The sequence below is a fragment of the Truncatella angustata genome, assembly GCF_020726525.1.
Source record: "Truncatella angustata strain MPI-SDFR-AT-0073 chromosome Unknown BKA67scaffold_9, whole genome shotgun sequence".
In the NCBI taxonomy this organism is placed as follows: domain Eukaryota; kingdom Fungi; phylum Ascomycota; class Sordariomycetes; order Amphisphaeriales; family Sporocadaceae; genus Truncatella; species Truncatella angustata.
The window spans coordinates 2535962-2554586 of NW_025763389.1; the positions used below are offsets into that span (position 1 = coordinate 2535962).

The following is an 18625-nucleotide window of genomic DNA, read 5'->3' on the forward strand; positions in this document are numbered from 1 at the left end:
CACTTGTCTTCGGATAGCATGCCGGTCCATGGGCCCGTCCCGTGGGTCAATTTTCATCAACAAGCGAGACGCAAGGTGCCAGGGTTCGTGCTTTAATTAATTGCAGTACGGATCCCGTAGACGTTTTCTTTCTCTTGCAAGCCGCAAAAGGGTTAGTCTCTATTGCCAAGTCTTCGCATACGAAAGATGCATTGCCCATTGTGCGCGCGCCGTGGAGGAAAAATCTCTCATCGGATGATTTTTCCACCTCTGGAGACGTTGTCCTCGACCCAAAGAACTATTAAGCTTAAGTGGATTGAAATAAGATGATGCAGATTAAACCTTGGCAAACGAACAAAGGCTTTTTGCATTGAGTGGGTATAGTGACGTTACCGAGTCGTAGTATTGTGCGCAATTTTCTCCGTGGCTGGCAGCAAGCACAGCACTATATTAGCTAGCTTCTGGCCGCTTGGTGCGCCACTTTGCGGCGCGATGCCAAATACTGCAGCTCTTCGCTGACACACCTGCTCGAAGTCAGAGTGGTTCTTGAACGTCTTTTGCGACAAAATGGATGACTACATATTGCATGTTGATATCTTGTCACGGCAGAACTCTCGCAGCATCCAACCAGGCCACTGAATCGATTGAACCGGCCAAGTATTTGCAGAAATTTACAGCCATCTATCTATTGACACTACTACACTAGCATGATATATAAACCTTATCGCCGTCGTGAACCCGACTTGATGCCTTCTTCCGAGTTCGCACCAGCCAAAGACCCATCAGCATGTAACAACTGCTGGCCCAGGCGCCGTGTAGCTTGTTGGAACAGGATAGTAAATGTTGATCATGATGCCTGGGTCGGTAGCCTTGTAAGCGCCAGGAAACGACACTCCAGAGAAAGTCTTCGTGCCACCTCCGGTGACAGTGAGCTGAGCGCACCTACTGCGGATTAGCATTTTGCCTGCACTCTTCAATCGTGACCACTTACGAAATGTAGAACTGAGCACCACCTGCGCTGCTGGCACTGCACAGGAAATCAGTGATCCGCATCTTCGACCTCCAACCCACGTTTCAACTTCCCCTGTACTCACCTATGAAGCGCAATATGTTCGACTCGGACCAGGTAGTCGCCAGGAGCCAGGCACTCGGGGATCTTGGCCGTGACTTGCTTCGCGCCCTGGCTGGGCCACGTCAGTCCGCTCGGAGCGATGTTTGGACCTTGTGAAAAGATCTTGAACCAGACTAGGCAACAAATATGTTAGTCTTTCCTGTACTGGTCCGCAATGGAGGCTTCCTGAGAGTGCAGGAGATGTACATTGGGGATGCGGTATCTTCTTGGAAAACACAAAGAAAATAATCTGACTACTTACCGGCACCATCGCCGTCCCAGGAGTCGGCAGTTTTTCCAGCAGGAACCTTGGCCATGTAGAATTGTAGCGTTCCAGGATGAGACACGGACGCATCTGCTGTGAATCCAACCGTCGAGCCAGCGGCAACCGTCATTGTCTCGGCACCCTCGTTGCCGGCTGCGAGTTGATAGCAGCGAATCTGTGAAGAGGTGACATCCGTCACGGGACCGTTGGACTGGTAGTTTGTCGTCTTACGGACATACTGCCACTTGTTTGTAGCGGAGCTACCGGATACTAGTGCTGGGAATGTGTCTACGAGTAGTCAGCATGTTATGATGAATCACCGCAAGACGAAGCGTTGCATACAGTGCGCTTGAGAAGCTGACACGAGGCCCAGTAGGATCAACGCGAACTTCATGGCTACGACTATGCTGGGTGGCCTTGTGCAGCGAAATGCTTGCAGAAGTGCGAGGTGATGCTGGTTGATTCAAGACGAGGACGCGAATTGTGAACCTTGACTTCTAAGCACCTGTAGAGTCGATCACCCTGTTGTATACTTCTTGATATATAAGTAATATTAACAATCGCTGTCGTTTCTACTCGAGGATCTTGAGCAACCGCCGTATCATGTTCAATGACGGAATTGGACGTGCCTCCGAGGTAGCGCATAAAGGGGTAATCACCCGCCCGGGTAAATCTAGCATCTGCCAACAACGGCCACTCGGAGCTCTTCGGTATATTGACGCGTTCCAAATACTTGTTCTAGAGGCGATAGTACCATGGTCAGATCGTCGGCAGTGGTGCTGAAAAGTCTTAGATAGTTGTCATGATTGGTGCCCGGTAGAATCTGGAGTGCGTTTTCACGGATGCGAACAACTTAGTCATCCCACTCCAAGTCTGAACATTGTGGATACGTGATGCAAATTCAACATGATCAGTCTCGAATATGTAGAACGATTACCGGGTCAAGGGGCTCCTCGTTTATGCGGCATCTTTTAGTAAAATTCACAAGCGGCATAGTTGATAACGATCATAATTATAGGCAATGTTCTCTGATTCCCGGCGAAGAAAAAAACCATCTAATGGGTTGGCACAGGCGAAGTAGCTATATTGAAAAAACATTTTGGGTGGCCGATTAGCTGGTCGGTCGGTGCATCGTTTCGGAATTGCCAAGCCAGGTCTCGTTGCTTCACTGCCGACTTCCACTACCCAGAACTCCCTTGATGCAGGCTTACATTGGCCAAACAAAGACGTGAGAAAGAGAAACGCAGGACTCAAATATCGGGTGGCCGGAATGCTCTCTTACAATATGTAATCCGCCCCAGAAGGCCACGGGTTGAACTTATTGTCCTCGTTTAATCTATTTCCTTTGGGTGTGTCTAGACAATGTGATTCTTGTAACAATAAGCACTGAATGACATGACAATGTATAAATCACCAATCAATACATAACTTGAATCAATCCTAACCCGCAGACATGAGTATTTTGCCTTTTCCTTTTCCGTCTTAATTTTTTTAATATCTTGGCAGTTCATCTGTACTAAGACTTCACTATGTGCTGGCCTACACGACAGATTTGCTTCTCCTATAACTGTCGCCAAATCACTTATGGTAAGGTTGTTAAGTGCGAGTGTGCCAAGATGTACAGTCACCAGTGCATAGGTTTGATGGATGCTCCTGACGAGCACACTACTTTTGTCCAAGAAATATGCCCCAAGCACTGGTGTGAGCAGACCGGTGACAAGGAAAAGGGGAAGAATAGATGGTTATTCAGGAAGTAGACATGGGCTTTTACTGGCATAATACTATGTGCCTCTGAAGTACGGCGCAGCAGATCCGTAGGAATACATGAATGTAGACTCACTTAACTATAATGTTAATACTCCAACAATTCTGTTCAACTATGGAGGGCGGCGATTTCTTGTTACATTAATTATAGCGTACATTGCCGTAGTCTAAACATCTCTCATCATCTGGCAAAATAAGGAAATCATCAGCACTTAAAAGTTTCCCTTGTATGGGGTTCCATACTCTCAGGCCTAGACCTTCATCAAATCTCCACGTCTGCGGTGGGTGAACATCCGTCCGCAACTTACACACCGTCAACTCCGACTCTATCATGGCACAGTTTTCCGTTTCCTCATCAAGGTCTAGTTCAAGCTGATGCAGATGGTACTCAGAGAGCTGGATGTCGTACCAGCTTGCTTCATCGGGTAGTTTCTTCTCGTCTGGGTCGCCATGGGCGGAGTGCCACTTCTCTGACTCTCTGTCTGGGATTTCCCGTTGTTCAGGCTCATGTACAACAATGTGCGAGAAATAATAATCATCTCGGCTTTCCCAGTACAAGATGTGCCAATACTTGAGTTTCTTCTGCGCCACGTCGACGTTATCCTTCACCTCGTTAAGCTCTGCCTCTAGCCTCCTGACATAATCTTGGTTGAACTCCTCACCCGAGTCTTCGATGGCAGTCTCTTGATAGATCCATCCAGACTCCTCTTGACTACTTTCACTCGTAGAAACAGCATCAGGATCGTATGAATTTCTGATCCATGTTGTCGTCAGACCGATGAGGTCCGAGTCGTTGCCTCTTACAAACCCGCTCACTTCGTCCTCGTCCTCGTCCGCTTTCTTGCACACTGGTGGCGTATCATTCGAATCGTCTAATGCTCCGGATTTGATACAAGGGGTATAAACTGGCAAAGGGATGTTACCACCGGTGTTATCCGATGAGTCGTAACTATAGTCCCAGGATGTGCCCTTCCTTAATGAGGAGAATTTTTCTCCTTCATGATTTTCTGCAAGGTGTGATCTATTTTTATCCATAACTTGGATCTTGTTATTCGGTTATTATGCCGAATGAAAGTTGATTAAAGCGAAGAAAAGAAGGCATTTATACATGCGTGTAATTAAGATTAGCTTTGGTGCCAGGGATGGTTACATTTACATTACTGCTTATACTCGATTCCCACCCAACAATGGCATGCGCTGAGCCGAAGCTAGTCTTTGTTGGTCTTTGTTGAAGTCCAAGAATTGGCATTCTTTTGGTGACCTTTTCTTTGTACGTGACGGTGCCCAAAGACTGTGGAGAAAATTAGACCATGAAGGTCAAATATTAATAATAATTACTGCCATCGTGTTCTGCTGGTCTTCCACCATAGGCTTGAGTTGAGCAGACTAGTTGCATTCCCACATTGTTTCATCATCAGACTCACGAGGTGATAGCATACGCCAAATTGCGTATCTGTACTGAAGTATGCGCATCACTCATCGGCCCCGAGATGATGAACAGGATGATAGTGTGCTCGGTGATACTCGTGGGATATCTGCCCTGAATTATTCGGATATCTTGTTACGATCACTTATTTGTGCTCCAATCTCATGAGATTTACTCGAGACTGGACCAAAGGAAAAAAAATATATTGGACAATGGATACATGTTTTCTCTTGAGCTATGATGGTTCAACCTCTTCATATTAAAGAGGCAGCTTCCACACAAACAAGCGAGTTACGCGACCATCAGGAATCGCACAGGCCGGCAGCCAACCGAATCGCCCAAACAGGGGTTATAGGCGAGGCCAGTTCGGGAATGCGGAGATTAGGGCGATTCATGCAGGAATTGACCCAGTGACCATTACCCCAGGTTCTAGCAGGAATAGCTTCGGTCTTTAAACGTCAGGTCGGGCAGCTGGCCCGTTTATGCAACGGAAGTTGCTGTTATTGGGGGCTTTTCACTTCCCGCACGAAGAGTCGTCGCGTCGAGCGGTGCCATCATAGTCCCGAACCAGGACATGACATGTGGTAGCGGCGGGCCAATTGGGTGAATGCCAACTATAATAAGATGCTACCGAGACCAAGTATGCACAGCGCAGGTTCCCGCCCGTCATTGCTGGCGCGTCGAAACCATGGCCAGAGGTGTTAGACTTGTTGCGTTACTCGCGTTGGTCACAGTTGAGTTTGTTTCAGCTGTGACCTTCGCCGTACCGACCCAGGCTCTTACGGGTGCCGTCAAGTATGCTGCGCTAGATCCGGCTCCAATTGGAGTTTCGTAAGTCGGTCTAAATCGTCGAGGCCGGATCAGATCTTGCTAAGTGAATACTGCCAGCTTCGAGTTCTTCGCTTTCCCATCCTATTTCACCAATGTCACTGCCACAACCCAATGCTTGGCCAATTTCCAGTCTCTCACTGGAACATGGCCCCCGATCAGAATTGGCGGAACCACCCAGGATCGCGCTCAATACGACCCAGCAACCTCTGCCTATGTCGTGTATACTGTAGCAAGCGCCGCGGATGCACCCGCTTCCTTGACCTTCGGCTCCAGCTTCATGACATTAGCAAACACGTACAAAGGCACCGTTGTCGTTGGTTTGAACAGAGGGTCAAACAATATCAGCAACACCATCGCTGCCGCAAAAGTCGCGGTATCAAGCATGACGAATCTGCTTGCCGTAAGTAGTCACCTGGCTTATCTCCAAAATTTTCTTCCATGTCTCCATGATGCAATATCTTGCGCCTGAACCTGAACATTGCTGACTATGGATCGTAACAGGTAGAGTTGGGCAATGAACCAGAATGTAAGTAGTAGAAACCGGAGCAATTGACTAGCAAGCAATGATTGACTGTTTTCACAGACTATTCCAGCGCTGGCCAGCCTATTGCCTCTGGGGGTTGGAGTCCCGCCATTGACGCTGCTTCGCAGAACAACTGGGACATTCTGGTTGGTACGGCGGTCAACAAGCAGCCTATTATTCAAGCAGGAAACTCAAATTCTGCTCCTCCAACCTGGGGTGCGGCAGAACTCATTGCTACGGAGAATTCCACGGTGAAACAGCACGTGAAGACGTATGCCCATCACAACTACCCCGGAGGAACAGTGACTTCATTGATGAGCCACGCGAATATTGCAACGAACCTGCACATATTTGATGCAGATGTCACTGCTGCGTTGGGACAAGGCAAGCCATACATCTTTGGGGAGACGAACTCAGGTAAGTCGACCATGCTCTGGAAAGAACTTCCAAGGATCTAAATTGACCGCTGTTGTGGTACAGTATCTGGTGGTGGTGCTGCCACGGTGTCGCCAACTTTCGGTGCTGCTCTTTGGACGCTTGATTACTCCCTGCGTGCAACATATAGCAATATTTCTCGTACATATTTCCACCATGGTACAGTTGGAAACTGCCAATATTGTTTTTGGGGCCGGTATAGCATGGGCGCTCCGTATTATGGCGCATACGCTGCGACGGCCTTGTTGGCCAAAGCAGCATACTTGACAGCGTTGGATGATGGCACCACTAACTATGCGGTATATGTTTCGTATGACTCAAGCAAGGCGCTCCTGAGGGCATTGCTGTACAACTCGGACTACTACAGCGGTAGTGGCACTCGGTCGAGCCAGTCTTTCGTGCTAACAGGTCTCACGGCTTCCTCAGTTCGAGCCAAGAGACTCACGGCCGCAAGCGCATTGTCGCGGCAGGATCAGGGACAGATACCAACATTTGGAGGCCAGTCATTCACAGATGGCACATGTGTTGTGACCGGTTCTGAGACCTATGAGACAGTTTCGATTTCTGGTGGGCAGGCCACCTTTACGGTCAATGCCAGCGAGGCGCTTGTGGTCTACTTCCAGTGATACGTGGCAGCTCTCAGCGAAATGGAGGGGGGAGGCCTGTCCGAAGTTCTTTTCAAAGAAGGGCTTGGTGGGATTAGAGGCGATGTTCACCTCATGTAGCCTACTTTAACTAGAACATCACGCATCTTTTGCAATGCAACAACCTTGGATTCGCTCTCTTCAACTAACACCTCGCACTGAAGTTTGTACATGCTGGCTTGTTTCGTAGAATTGCTGTCTCTAAAGGTGTTGGCAATTTTGACCTGAAGCTGTTTGGCGCGGTCCGCAAGCACTGATGCAATATGGGCCAGCATCACGGCTTGCATCGAAGATGAAAATTCTGGGGATGCAACAAAGTCTCCGACTTTAAGCTCTGGAATATGTAGTTGAGGCTCTTGGGTTTTCGGCATTGCCAGTGTGACCTTTGCACACATTGACACATGAACCAGTAGAACCTCAAGGACATCGGTTACACGAGTGTGACATGTAAGCAGGAGGTTGAAAATGAACGGGTCCAAAGGTTTGGCTTCGTAGGCCTTGGAGGCGAAGGCTCCCAGCTCTCCTTCCAGGTTCTCAGGGAGTTCCAGGCGGTGGATGCAGTTGGGGTTGTCACAATCTTCGTCATCCAGCTGCTTGAAAATAACGTCGACAGTGCTTGGATAAATGGTTATGAGGCGTTGTGCTGAAGCGAACAGCTGTTCGAGTGCCTGGCGCTGGGTGAATTTGACTGGCCAATTGGCCATCATATCTTCTATTGAACCATCCTTCGACATGTGGACGCCAGGATTTGATGGGATTAGACCGAATACGTTGTCGATGTCCAAGGCTAAGGCTGATAACTGCTGAACGCATGTTGACCTAGGATTACTCTTCTGTAAATCCAGTGCAGGCGGCGTGACGTGTGACTCAAGCAAGCCGGTGAGCGTGCCATCAATCTCCCATGTTGGCCAGTCCAGGTTCATTTCGAGGTTGTGAGCATTTTCCTGCCAAGCTATTTCAACTTCGTTCACTGGGCTTGCCAGTGTTCGTCGGACGTTCAATCCAACAGGACTGAAGATGCACGAAGCGCCAGCTTTTGCGCACCTCGTGCATGTGGTAACTCCTGGCTGCTTTGGACATTTCAATTTCTGAGAGTGACAACGGTCACAACTCGTTCGCAGCGGCCGCGGCATTGGATCAAGCGCTTCGGCAGTTTGAAACAATTCTGCGCAAATACCACTGGAAGTCAAGAGCTGCGATGTGACTCTTTGACATGCAGTCTCTACCTGTATAACACTGGTCGTGCTACTAACATCGTGGGGTAGGTTGGTAAAAGGGGACGTAAGCATGAAAAAGCTCCACACAGGACAGGGTTGTGGTCCATATTAGGCTTAGTCTAGTGCTTCTGGGGAGGGGATTGCCATTGTTAAGCACTTCTAACCAGAACGAAATCGCATTAACAAGCTCGGCTTTTGAGCTCACTGATCTCGGTCGTTCGAAAAGAGCAGTAGTACTGTATATATATGAGTCCAGTGCCGCTTCGTTCGATTTTCTGATCATATTTCTGGAGTTTATCATCGTTGAGCGGCAAATTACAAAGGTTTGGCGTGTCCGTCACGAACGTATAATGTTTGGCCTTGTGGTTATGCATTGATAACAACACCCACTTTCACGGTACGAGTATTTTAGACAGAGATGAGACTGGTTAGACATATGCCCTCCTCTGGGCATTTATGGTTTCGACAATCGATGGATTCACGGATGATTCTTTACCTCTGTGCTCAGGAGCGCATACCGGCCGGAATAGTAGTCCTTGGGCGAAATCTCCGAAGTGACAAGTGTTGTGAAAGTGGTGACAACCGCTCTCAGGTATAAAATCACCATGTCTCATATTGAAATATAACTAACGTCGCTGCATTCCGTGACGGCTTGCATGGTTTCGGCGGTTACAATAATTGATTGATCTTGGACCTCTGAACAATCGAGCAGATATAACAAACACTGTTCATGTTATCGGGAGATATATGCTCAGCGTGAATTACTTACTACAAAACAGCCTCCAGTACTGCCTACGTGTTCATGACATTGCTTGTCTCGACTTACAATGAAGACTTTAGCACTATTATTAGTCGCAGCAAAAGCGAGCCTCTCATGAACAACCATTTGACTTCTCTGGGTGAAACTTCTGCTTGGTTATTACTGCCATGGACAAGTACAGCAATAGCCTCTCAGTTCCCCAGTCACAACAGTGACGATGATGACGGTTTTGTCTAAGATAACCTTTACAGCCGGACTACGAGGCTGTATCGCTATCCCAACTCTTCCCTAGCCCTAGTGGGTGAATTCTCGGTATCAATCCTGCCTTTACTTATCGAACATATAATCATTGTTGTACATGGTTAGTGCGTGGCGAAACTGGAAATTATGGCGCATGTTTACGACTTATACAGCGGAGCCTCGTTCGCTCCCAAGCGTATGCTAACATACGAGAGAAGCACCATATGATAGAAGAACTAGCTACAGTGCTGTCCTTCTTGTTAATACAGGTTTTGACCTGAACACCACACGAGGTGGCTGAAATATGCCATACTTCTAAAACCGGATGAAATCATGGTAATACTAAACTAATTATTATTTCATCTTGTTGCAACAGATCAGATCTGCAGCATCACACCGGTGCATTTCATTGACGCAGTTTAATTCCCACTATCCCATAACCTGGTGATTGATGTCATCTTGTTAAACAGAAGCAACAAGCTCAAAATCCGAGAGCAAAATTTTGTATTTCGTTTCGCACGTTACAATGCGGACGACAACACGGTTTAAATAGCAATCAAATAGAGTTATATAGATTACTTCCAGTCACAATATATCCACCATATTAAATTATCTCCACCTTCATTTGATTATGAATATGACAACGATCGTTGGGTATTTCATCAATTGAATACAACAAGAATGAGGTTGTTAGAAAATAACGACAGTCGAACAACTGTGCTTATAAGCTTTGAACATAAGTATAACGACCGCCACAGAATATTTCTGGACGTTTTAAATGCAAAAACAATTTGGTTGCTGTTTACACATTAGTAGCAGCGGTAGCACCTGCACCGTTGTGCTGTGTACCATGAGCTGCAAGGTTGGCGCGATCAGGGATGGAGCCACCAGGACCCTCGGGATGCTTCTCACGAGCCTGTTTGGAATCGCGGATATGCATGCCAAGCTGCTCAGGTGTGATGTTGCGGTGTCCCCAAATCAACAGAGCACCCCAGACAGGCTTGGCCAGCACATCTAGGATACCGTAGAAGATGGCTTCAGAGTCGGGGTGGATGACATTTCCACCTTCACTGATACCCCAGGCGATAGGGTACAGAAACCAGAGGAAAGTAAGCGCGACACCAAGCATCAAGTATGTTTTTTTGGGAGCTCCGCCAATGGCATTGGCATGCGAACGACCGACGATGATAAGGTTGTAGGCAATGTAGAAGAGAGCAAACATGCCGAAAGTCCAGTAGCCCCATTTGTAGGATGTTCGTGTCAAAGCACCGACAAGACCAGTGACGATCATAACTTCGTCAGCAAAGATGGTAATAAGGATTGTAGACGTAGGTAAGCCGGCAGTAAGCAATAGATCCAGTAGAAGAAGCGGCGTCGTAATAGCCCAGTCGATGTAACGGACGTAGAATATCTCACGAGTGCCAGCAGCACCAACTTGTGATGATCCTGGTCGTAGGAACTCGGCCTGTATCGGAACTTGACCAAGGTTGGAGCCCATAGAGAAATACGCAATACAGGCAGTAGCAGTGATGGCAGCTGTGATGTAGTGGAACACGCGGTCAGTGTAAGCTTTCCTGAGTCCCAGTCCCATGAAGACGAGTGTTGAGAAACCCATCACAGCACAGACGGCGAAGTACCAATCTGAGGCACGGGTCGTAATCGAGAGGTCGGGCTGCTGCCCGACCACGTCGTTAATGTTGAGTGCTTGGTTTCCAGACATTATGGAGAGTGTCAAGAGTCGCTTTCCCCAATGTCACTCGAAAATACGTGAAGTGGTGCAACAGTTGCTGAGTGCTGGAGATGAGAATAATTGATGAAGCGAGAAAGTGATTTAGTATATAATTGTCGGGTCAAGGGTATTTGAACTCGCAGCGGAGGAACATTAAGGGTTCCGATACTATATAGAGAGTGATGACTTCATCTTCACCTCTACCGCATTCAATACCCTGCAGGTGTGCTATGTAACAATTCCATCATTAGCTAATCGCCTACATGTTTCCACGGTCCATCCGGTATGGCCCTCACACGATGCAGTGACTCGAGCCCCCGCCGACTCGGGAGTTACTGTACTGCAGGTGCCATCGAATAGGCGCGCTTGCTTGACGACAAGCTTTTCTTTAGATGCTCTCCCGTGTTGGCGATCGGCATGGATGAACATTATTAGTGGTCGAGGACGATGGCTGCAATATCAAACGGCCGCTTACATCTAATTCCACCATCACCACGAAGCTGCCAAGAACTTGGAAAAGTGGCATCTGAACAGCCCTACGGAAGTGCCGGGGTCACATAGCTTCAATAGGTATGCTCGTATCGTGCTAACATCCAAGTGCCGGTGAAAGGATGGAAAACGCATTCTGATCATAAGATGAGACTCGGTGATCATGGACAGCCAATCGTTGTTAGCTCTCTGGTGTACTCATGAATCACCACTAGTGTCCGCTATAGTGCACCATGTCAATTTAATTGGTGCACGTTCAGCCAAGTCATGATATCATCAATACTCCGAACAACCCGGTCCAAAAACACTGTTTCAACACCCCCTGCAAGCTGTTATACACCTCGCTTCGGAGGCCCATTAAGTCGTCAGGCAACACAATACAGTAAAAGCTTTTAGGTAGCGACAAAGCATGTGGTCTGATCTGAATATTGAGTACAGAATGTACTGAAATATGGTAAGGTCATTTCGATAGTTGTACGAAAATCATGCCAAGGCGCTGCAATCGAAATGTCACTAAAAATGCTCATGTGGAGAAAGTGCATCATCTAATAAGATCTCCCACAACAGCAACCGTCAGAACCAACCAGTCGTGTTAGAGTTCTGCCACTTACGCCAAGTCATTCCAATCGAATTGTCGCTGGTTCTATTTCGAATTTTATTGTTTCCGGACGACGGAAATTGTTTGAGTTTGCTGGGACTGCCGTCATTGGGGCCTAGACCCATTTGACGCGAAGGCGAGGACGATTGTGAGTGATCCTAGCATGACAACTCCAACAATGCCGTCATAACCTCTTTGCATTTGCCTTTACCTCTGCCTTTGTCATCAAAGCTCCAGGTTTAGAAAGTGGCCCCGATGCAAATACCAAGAATTTTTGAGCTCCAGCCGAGGCGTTAACAGTAACCCCTCAGTCCAAGATATTTTATCTGCCTGGACATCCCTTGCATCTCGGTTAGGCGCGTGTGGCAAATGTATGGGCCAATCCTACCCAGTCGTTCGACATGGATATGTAGATATTACTGTTGCACAGCCCATGGACGAAGGAGTTCCATTATACATGAACATCGTTGCCATTTAAAATGTCGGAAGCATTGCTAAGGACTGTTGCTTCGCAAGACGAAAAGTCGCAACAACTACGAGGGCCACACCCGTAAGTACCTGCCACCTCACATAAACGCCCATGATTTCTAACACATTGTCAGGTACCTCTCAGGGAACTTTGCTCCCATACAACGTACAAGGCCACTTACAGCATGTACCTTTGAAGGTGTTATTCCAGTGGAACTTGCTGGCGGGCAATATGTTCGCAACGGCGGAAACCCCACGACGAACGAGGATCTGGGAAGAGATGCGCATTGGTTTGACGGCGATGGAATGCTGAGTGGCGTTTTATTCCGCAGGGGCGGCGCAAAATCCACGGAAATCGTGCCTCACTTTGTGAACCAATACATTCTCACAGATGTGTTTCTCAACGCCAAAGACAACCCGAATCTCAAAAGACCCCTGCTACCAAGTATTGCGACGCTTGTGAGCGCTTCTCTGTTGACTGTAATCCTGGCAGTCTTCCGAACTATGTTTCTGGTTCTGCTATCATGTCTGCCTGGCTCAAGACACCGAGTGAAGAAGATCAGCGTCGCAAATACAAGCGTGGTATACCATGACGGCAGAGCTTTAGCAACTTGCGAAAGTGGCCCGCCCATGAGGTTCCAGTTACCTAGTCTGGAGACCGTAGGTTGGTTCAGTGGACGAGATGCCGAAAACGAACCACACCAGGATCCACGGTCAGGCTTCGGGGGAGATTCGTCCATCGCCTTTTGGAAGGAATGGACCACAGGACACCCCAAGGTGGACCCCGTGACAGGAGAAATGATTGCTTTCCATGCGGTTTTCGTCAAGCCGTTCGTTTACTACTCCATCGTCCCACCAACCAAGCCAGTTGGGAAGTCTTGGCCCATGTTGGGGCCAAGGTTTGATGTGCCTGTTCCAGGGGTAAGCTCGCCCAAAATGATGCACGACTTCGGTGTATCTGCTCGTTACACGGTCATCATGGATCTGCCTCTCTCTTTGAACCCGATGAACAGCGTGACCGGGAAGCCGGTGGTCTCGTATGACCCAACTGATCGTTCGCGCTTCGGCGTCTTCCCACGATATGAACCTGGAAAGGTGCAATGGTTTGAGACCAATGCCTGTGTAATATTTCATGTTGCGAATTGCTGGGAGACGACGGCACTCAAACCAGAGCCCGAAACCTGCGTTCATCTACTCGCTTGTCGGTTGACGTCTGCTTCCGTGGTTTATAGTGCTGGAGCACTAGCGCCACCAACACCCAAGCCAGTACCTCCAGAGTATGTAGAAGAGGAACAGTGCAGGCTTTACTACTTCAACTTCCCACTCGCCGACAGTGGCACAGGACGGCCAATGATCCGCAACCAATGGGCACTATCAGCAATTCCGTTGGAGTTCCCCGTGCTATCACCAGCCCACAACATGAGTTCGGCGCAATACGTCTACGGCTGCAGCACCGGTTCAACGTCGTACTATTCTGCAGCACTCGGAAAGGCTGCCAAAATCGACTATCTGGCCAAAATCGATGTGAAGACTTTAATTGCGCGGGGCACTGCGCGGCCGCCACAGCAGATCAAGGGATGCGTGGACATGCGAAGCATCGACGAGATTGTGCAAAGCAGCGATCCAGATGACCCGATCAAGATGTTCAAGATGCCAGACGGCTGGTACACCCAGGAGCCCCGGTTTGTGGCACGGTCTAATGCGGCTAGCGAGGACGATGGGTGGCTCCTCACTTACGTGTTTGACGAGTCGCAACTGGGCGAGGATGGCGAATGTGGAGGGGATGCAGCCAGCGAACTCTGGATCATTGATGCGAAGAATATGAAAGACGTTGTAGCAAAGGTGAGGCTGCCGCAGAGGGTGCCTTACGGGTTGCACGGAGCATGGTTCTCGGAGAATGAGATTCGAGCGCAGAAGCCATTTGTCTCTGTCCGCCGAGAGACATTGAAGGCGGAAACAGACAGCACCTGGCCATTAGCGATCGTTCGTGATACCCTGGAGAGTTGGATTGGATGAGGTCGATGTGTGCATGTTATGCACTTGTACAACTGGAGATGCATGGGCCAGTTTTGTGCAAGTAAGGCACAAAGTAGTCATGTCCCCCGCCTGCCCTCGGGGGAAGCTCAGGCCCAAGCTCTTCCATGTTTGTACTAGTTAGACTACATAATTAATGTTTGGCGTGTTTTCCCCGCTATCGAAAGGTACTTGGATGACCGAGAGCCCTGCTTGAGACTCAACGCATCTGCTAGGGGACCCTGGCTGTGTACTTACCTTCTATGGTCTCAGGCCTTGAAATGGGAGGTGGGGCGAGCTCTCTACTTTGGTAGAAGAGAAGGTACAAGTAGTGGCTTGGAGCTTAACATGGCGGAAAAACACCCATGCAGTCGACCTGGTACCTGCCCCGTTGCCCTCTCTAACCCTTGGTACGGTAGAACGGATCTCCCTCTGTCTCTCTGTCTCTCTGTCTCGCTCTCCACTGTTAATCATACCCGCCCAGAGCGACGTGTACTAGTAGAGGCTCAAGCAGGCTCAGGAGGCTCCGGCAGGTAACGAACGGAGTACAAACTCCGTACATAACTCCCAAAGGTACTTGTAGTTGACAGTACTATAGTACTAGACTAGTAATAATTGAGCATTTGCAACGGCATCCCACTCGAAACACGGCCCATTCCGCTTTGTGTTTATGTATTTGGTTTATTTGATTTGCGCCGCGGCATGTCATGTGTTACGTATGTACTTGTCAGCTCACATACCTCACGGTTCCCTTCCCGTACGGTAGATACTGTAGCAATCCTCCCTGCCTCTGTCTGTATTTGCAAGCCGCCATTCGGGAAGATTGTTGCTATTGTTGTGCCCAATTGCCCCCCGTCAATACAAGACACGAATCAATAATAAAATCGATGAGCTTCACAACCATTCGCCTGGCATCCGCCACTTGGCGATTCATGAGCCATGGAGCTGATCCCTTATACGTCGAGAGAGGGACGTGAGATTGTCCTGTACGTCATCTACACTGCTCATCGCAGCTGGCAATAAACTACACACCTCGCCAGACCCTCTCTGGTGTCCTTACTGACCATGACTGCATTCAATCAGCCGCCATCACAATGCTCTGGTCGTGCGCGATCCTGCCTCGCAACGCCTCGAGATCCGGGGCCTGTCCCTGACCGAATGCCCGGCCTGTCATCAACCGCTTCGAGCCCGCTCATCCTCACCCGAACGACGCTTCGAGGGACCAGAAACCCACCATGAATCCTACGTCAACCCAAACTATTTTCGCATGCTGCGGGCCGCTCATGGCGAAGAGCACCATCCACCCCCCAGCCCCATCTTCGAGCGAAGGCTCCCACACCCAGCGCTGCCCATCGGCGAGCACTCACGGGTACAGGAGGTCGAGATTGCCGAATTCGTCTCGAGCACGCCGGCTCAATCACAGACCCCCCAGCAAGGCGCCCGCATCCGACGGCAGGCTTTCAGTCCCAACTACTTCCGCGCCTTCTTCGTCGAGGAGCGAGAACTGGGCCGCGGCGGCAAGGGTGTGGTCCTGCTGGTTCGTCACGAGATCGACGGCTGCCAGCTCGGCCACTTTGCCTGCAAGAGAGTCCCCGTCGGCGACGATCACGCCTGGTTAGAAAAGGTTCTCATCGAGGTTGAGCTCCTCGCCAAGCTGTCCCATCCGAACCTGGTCTCGTACCGCCATGTCTGGCTCGAGGATGTCAAGCTCCATCGCTTCGGCCCGAGCGTCGCCTGCGCCTTCATTCTACAACAGTACTGCAACGGCGGCGATTTGCTGCGCTATGTGGTGGGCGACCAGCCCAAGGAAACCACCAAAGAGCAGTTGAAGGCCCAGATGCGCAGGCGTTCCAAAGGCCAGGCCGAAAGGCCAGACCTGCAATCCTCCCAGCGCCGTCTTTCTTTCGAGGAGATTTACTCCCTCTTCCGGGACATCGTTTCTGGCCTTGCCTATCTGCACAGCTCCAATTACGTCCATCGCGACCTCAAGCCCAGCAACTGCTTGCTGCACTACGAGAATGGCAAGCTGACTTGCCTCATTAGCGATTTCGGTGAGGTCCAGCCTGAAAATGCCGTCAGAAAGTCCACGGGCACTACGGGTACAATCTCTTATTGCGCCCCCGAAGTCCTCATTCAGGACCCCTCTGGCCGCTTTGGCAACTTCACCGCGAAATCCGACGTCTTCTCCATGGGTATGATCCTCTATTTCTTGTGTTTCGGCCGGTTGCCCTATAGGAACGCCAACTCCATCCACGAGGAGCTCGAAGACATTGATCTTCTGAGAGCTGAGATCACCGACTGGAAGGGATTTCAGGAAGAGCGCAGGGAGCGCCCAGATCTACCGCCAAAGCTCTACCACTTGCTTAAGAGAATGTTGGCTTTGAGTCCGTCAGAACGCCCCTCCGCCGCCGACGTCCTGGATGCCATGAACCATGAATCCAACATGGGTGCCCCCCGAAGGGAGTCCATCACAAGCAGCCCGCCTTTAGGTTTGCGCGAGCATAGAATTCAGAATCTCGACTCGCCCATGGCACCGGGCACACCCGTCCCTGAACCGTTCAAGCATCGATTTAGGGGCAGGACGCCCAATGATGCTGTGATCCCTGACAGTAACCCTTCGGATGGCAACGACCAGACACGTGAAGCATCCCTGGATAATGCCCTGCGAGATCATGTAGATGACATCAGTCCTGGCCGTTCACAGGCCATGATGCTATCGAACAGCCAAGACGATTTCTTTCAGTCTCCACCCGCTGAGCCAGATGACAAAAACAGTCATCAGCCTCTCGCATCTCCCCCACTACTCATGCCCCCGCCAAGTACCTTTGGGGGTGACATCTGGCATAAAGGTGTCGTCGCGTTGCATAGCACGCGTCGATTCTACTTGAGCAATCTCCAGGGTGTTGTCTTTCTCTTACGGCTTGGCATATTCCTACTCAAGATGGCATCGGTGGCTCGCATGTGCTGGCCGCTCACGGCTCGTCTCGAGATCAGCGCCCCTCTGGTGGCAGTCGCCGCCATGGATCTTGGTATGCCACACGATGGTGCTGCAATATCGGCACACGCGAATGGCCTGCACGTGCCGCGGTATTCGGCTTCTTTGCGATGGGCATGGGGTTGGAGGATCAGCAGCATGCTTTTGATGCTGCATTTTGCTGTAGTCTGGGCAGTGACCAGTTGGCACTCACCATGCAACCCACGCTGGGAGTACATGGAGAAGGAATAGCGAGATGCTCCTGGAGGGATGCAAAGTACCGCGGAGGGGTGCAAAAGTATCACGTGGGCGATATATATGAAATGCGAACGGGCATACAGCTCTAGTCCATGAGGATCCGCGTTAGAATGAGGGCCTACGGGGCATAGCGAGCGCGTTCGTTGTTGTTGATGAGTTGATAGATGGATTTAATAATCCTTATATAGTGCGGCTCGGGAAATGAGAGACTTCTGCACAGCCTTGACTGGTTGTTCATCTCGAGGCGGTACAACTCCGTATATCTCATTCGGTATCTCGTACTGAAGTAGTATTATACAGACTCGGCTAAAAAAAATTCCTGTCCTACCACCCGGCATTGGAACGTCCCAGTGTAGCGTATAAGTCCGAGCAATATCCCATCCTGGTTGCGAGCTTCACTTCCAATCTCTTTCCTTCTTCCATTGGCAGACCCTGATTGCCTGTTGCTGTGTAAGGACTTCGAAGGACCACAACCAGGGAGCTTGCACGAAGACCAGTCAAGTCACGATCGAATGGCCCCTAGTCGTGTATGCGACACAAGCTATATTGAACCCCCATCTTTTCAATCACCACTAACCAGGAGACCTGCACAGGTCACAAGTATCGTTACATGAGTTATGTTTAGAAGACGTCGGTGGTGCTGGTGGTACCGCTGAGTTATAGAATGTTCTCAGAGCTTTCGACAACTCCATGAGTAAACATTTCATGATTTACAAGAATCTTGCCTTTTCCTCTGTTGGGAAGCTTTAGAATGCTATATTGTGGTATTTGAGCGGATGTCGCGTGTCCTGTCTGCGTATCGCATGAGCAATGAATGTGTCCACTCTTGCTGCCGCAGACATAGCAGAGGTGAAGCGGAATAAAGACACTGGAGGTTCGATTCGTTCCGCGAAGTTTATCA

The 18625-nt window shown here is 49.6% G+C and overlaps 7 protein-coding genes across 7 annotated transcripts; 3 read left to right on the forward strand and 4 right to left on the reverse strand.

Moving 5' to 3' along the window:
* Nucleotides 1–414: 414 nt before the first annotated feature.
* Nucleotides 415–1749, reverse strand: BKA67DRAFT_639244 (glycoside hydrolase; the record flags this gene model as incomplete). Its single annotated transcript, XM_046105730.1, has 5 exons — nt 415–921; nt 971–1006; nt 1074–1224; nt 1353–1643; nt 1698–1749. 5 exons carry the CDS (start codon nt 1747–1749, stop codon nt 762–764), a joined length of 690 nt encoding a protein of 229 aa, XP_045953815.1. The 3' UTR covers nt 415–761.
* Nucleotides 1750–3136: 1387 nt separating this feature from the next.
* BKA67DRAFT_540749 (uncharacterized protein) lies at nt 3137–4154 on the reverse strand (the record flags this gene model as incomplete). Its single annotated transcript, XM_046100819.1, has 3 exons — nt 3137–3199; nt 3276–3370; nt 3428–4154. 3 exons carry the CDS (start codon nt 4152–4154, stop codon nt 3137–3139), a joined length of 885 nt encoding a protein of 294 aa, XP_045953816.1.
* A 1079-nt stretch (nt 4155–5233) lies between these two features.
* On the forward strand, nt 5234–6960 carry BKA67DRAFT_663635 (uncharacterized protein; the record flags this gene model as incomplete). The annotated part of the gene is made up of 5 exons (XM_046108218.1): nt 5234–5376; nt 5434–5776; nt 5878–5902; nt 5960–6316; nt 6380–6960. 5 exons carry the CDS (start codon nt 5234–5236, stop codon nt 6958–6960), a joined length of 1449 nt encoding a protein of 482 aa, XP_045953817.1.
* Nucleotides 6961–7003: 43 nt separating this feature from the next.
* On the reverse strand, nt 7004–8231 carry BKA67DRAFT_432205 (uncharacterized protein). Its single transcript, XM_046096875.1, has one exon. The coding sequence runs from the start codon at nt 8109–8111 to the stop codon at nt 7047–7049; it is 1065 nt and encodes a 354-aa protein (XP_045953818.1). The 5' UTR covers nt 8112–8231; the 3' UTR covers nt 7004–7046.
* Nucleotides 8232–9997: 1766 nt separating this feature from the next.
* On the reverse strand, nt 9998–10915 carry BKA67DRAFT_540752 (bacteriorhodopsin; the record flags this gene model as incomplete). The annotated part of the gene is made up of 1 exon (XM_046100821.1): nt 9998–10915. One exon carries the CDS (start codon nt 10913–10915, stop codon nt 9998–10000), a length of 918 nt encoding a protein of 305 aa, XP_045953819.1.
* Nucleotides 10916–12490: 1575 nt separating this feature from the next.
* Nucleotides 12491–14495, forward strand: BKA67DRAFT_663638 (retinal pigment epithelial membrane protein; the record flags this gene model as incomplete). The annotated part of the gene is made up of 2 exons (XM_046108219.1): nt 12491–12561; nt 12614–14495. 2 exons carry the CDS (start codon nt 12491–12493, stop codon nt 14493–14495), a joined length of 1953 nt encoding a protein of 650 aa, XP_045953820.1.
* Nucleotides 14496–15131: 636 nt separating this feature from the next.
* BKA67DRAFT_582274 (kinase-like domain-containing protein) lies at nt 15132–18054 on the forward strand. The gene is made up of 2 exons (XM_046103978.1): nt 15132–15478; nt 15576–18054. The coding sequence occupies exons 1-2, from the start codon at nt 15432–15434 to the stop codon at nt 17716–17718; spliced, it is 2190 nt and encodes a 729-aa protein (XP_045953821.1). The 5' UTR covers nt 15132–15431; the 3' UTR covers nt 17719–18054.
* Nucleotides 18055–18625: the final 571 nt, after the last annotated feature.

Coding starts and splice junctions, on each gene's coding strand:
- BKA67DRAFT_582274 (XM_046103978.1), top strand. CDS start 15,432: ATGGAGCTGATCCCTTATACGTCGAGAGAGGGACGTGAGATTGTCCT. Junction 15,479..15,575: donor GAGGGACGTGAGATTGTCCT/GTACGTCATCTA, acceptor GCATTCAATCAG/CCGCCATCACAATGCTCTGG.
- BKA67DRAFT_432205 (XM_046096875.1), bottom strand. CDS start 8,111: ATGCCGCGGCCGCTGCGAACGAGTTGTGACCGTTGTCACTCTCAGAAA.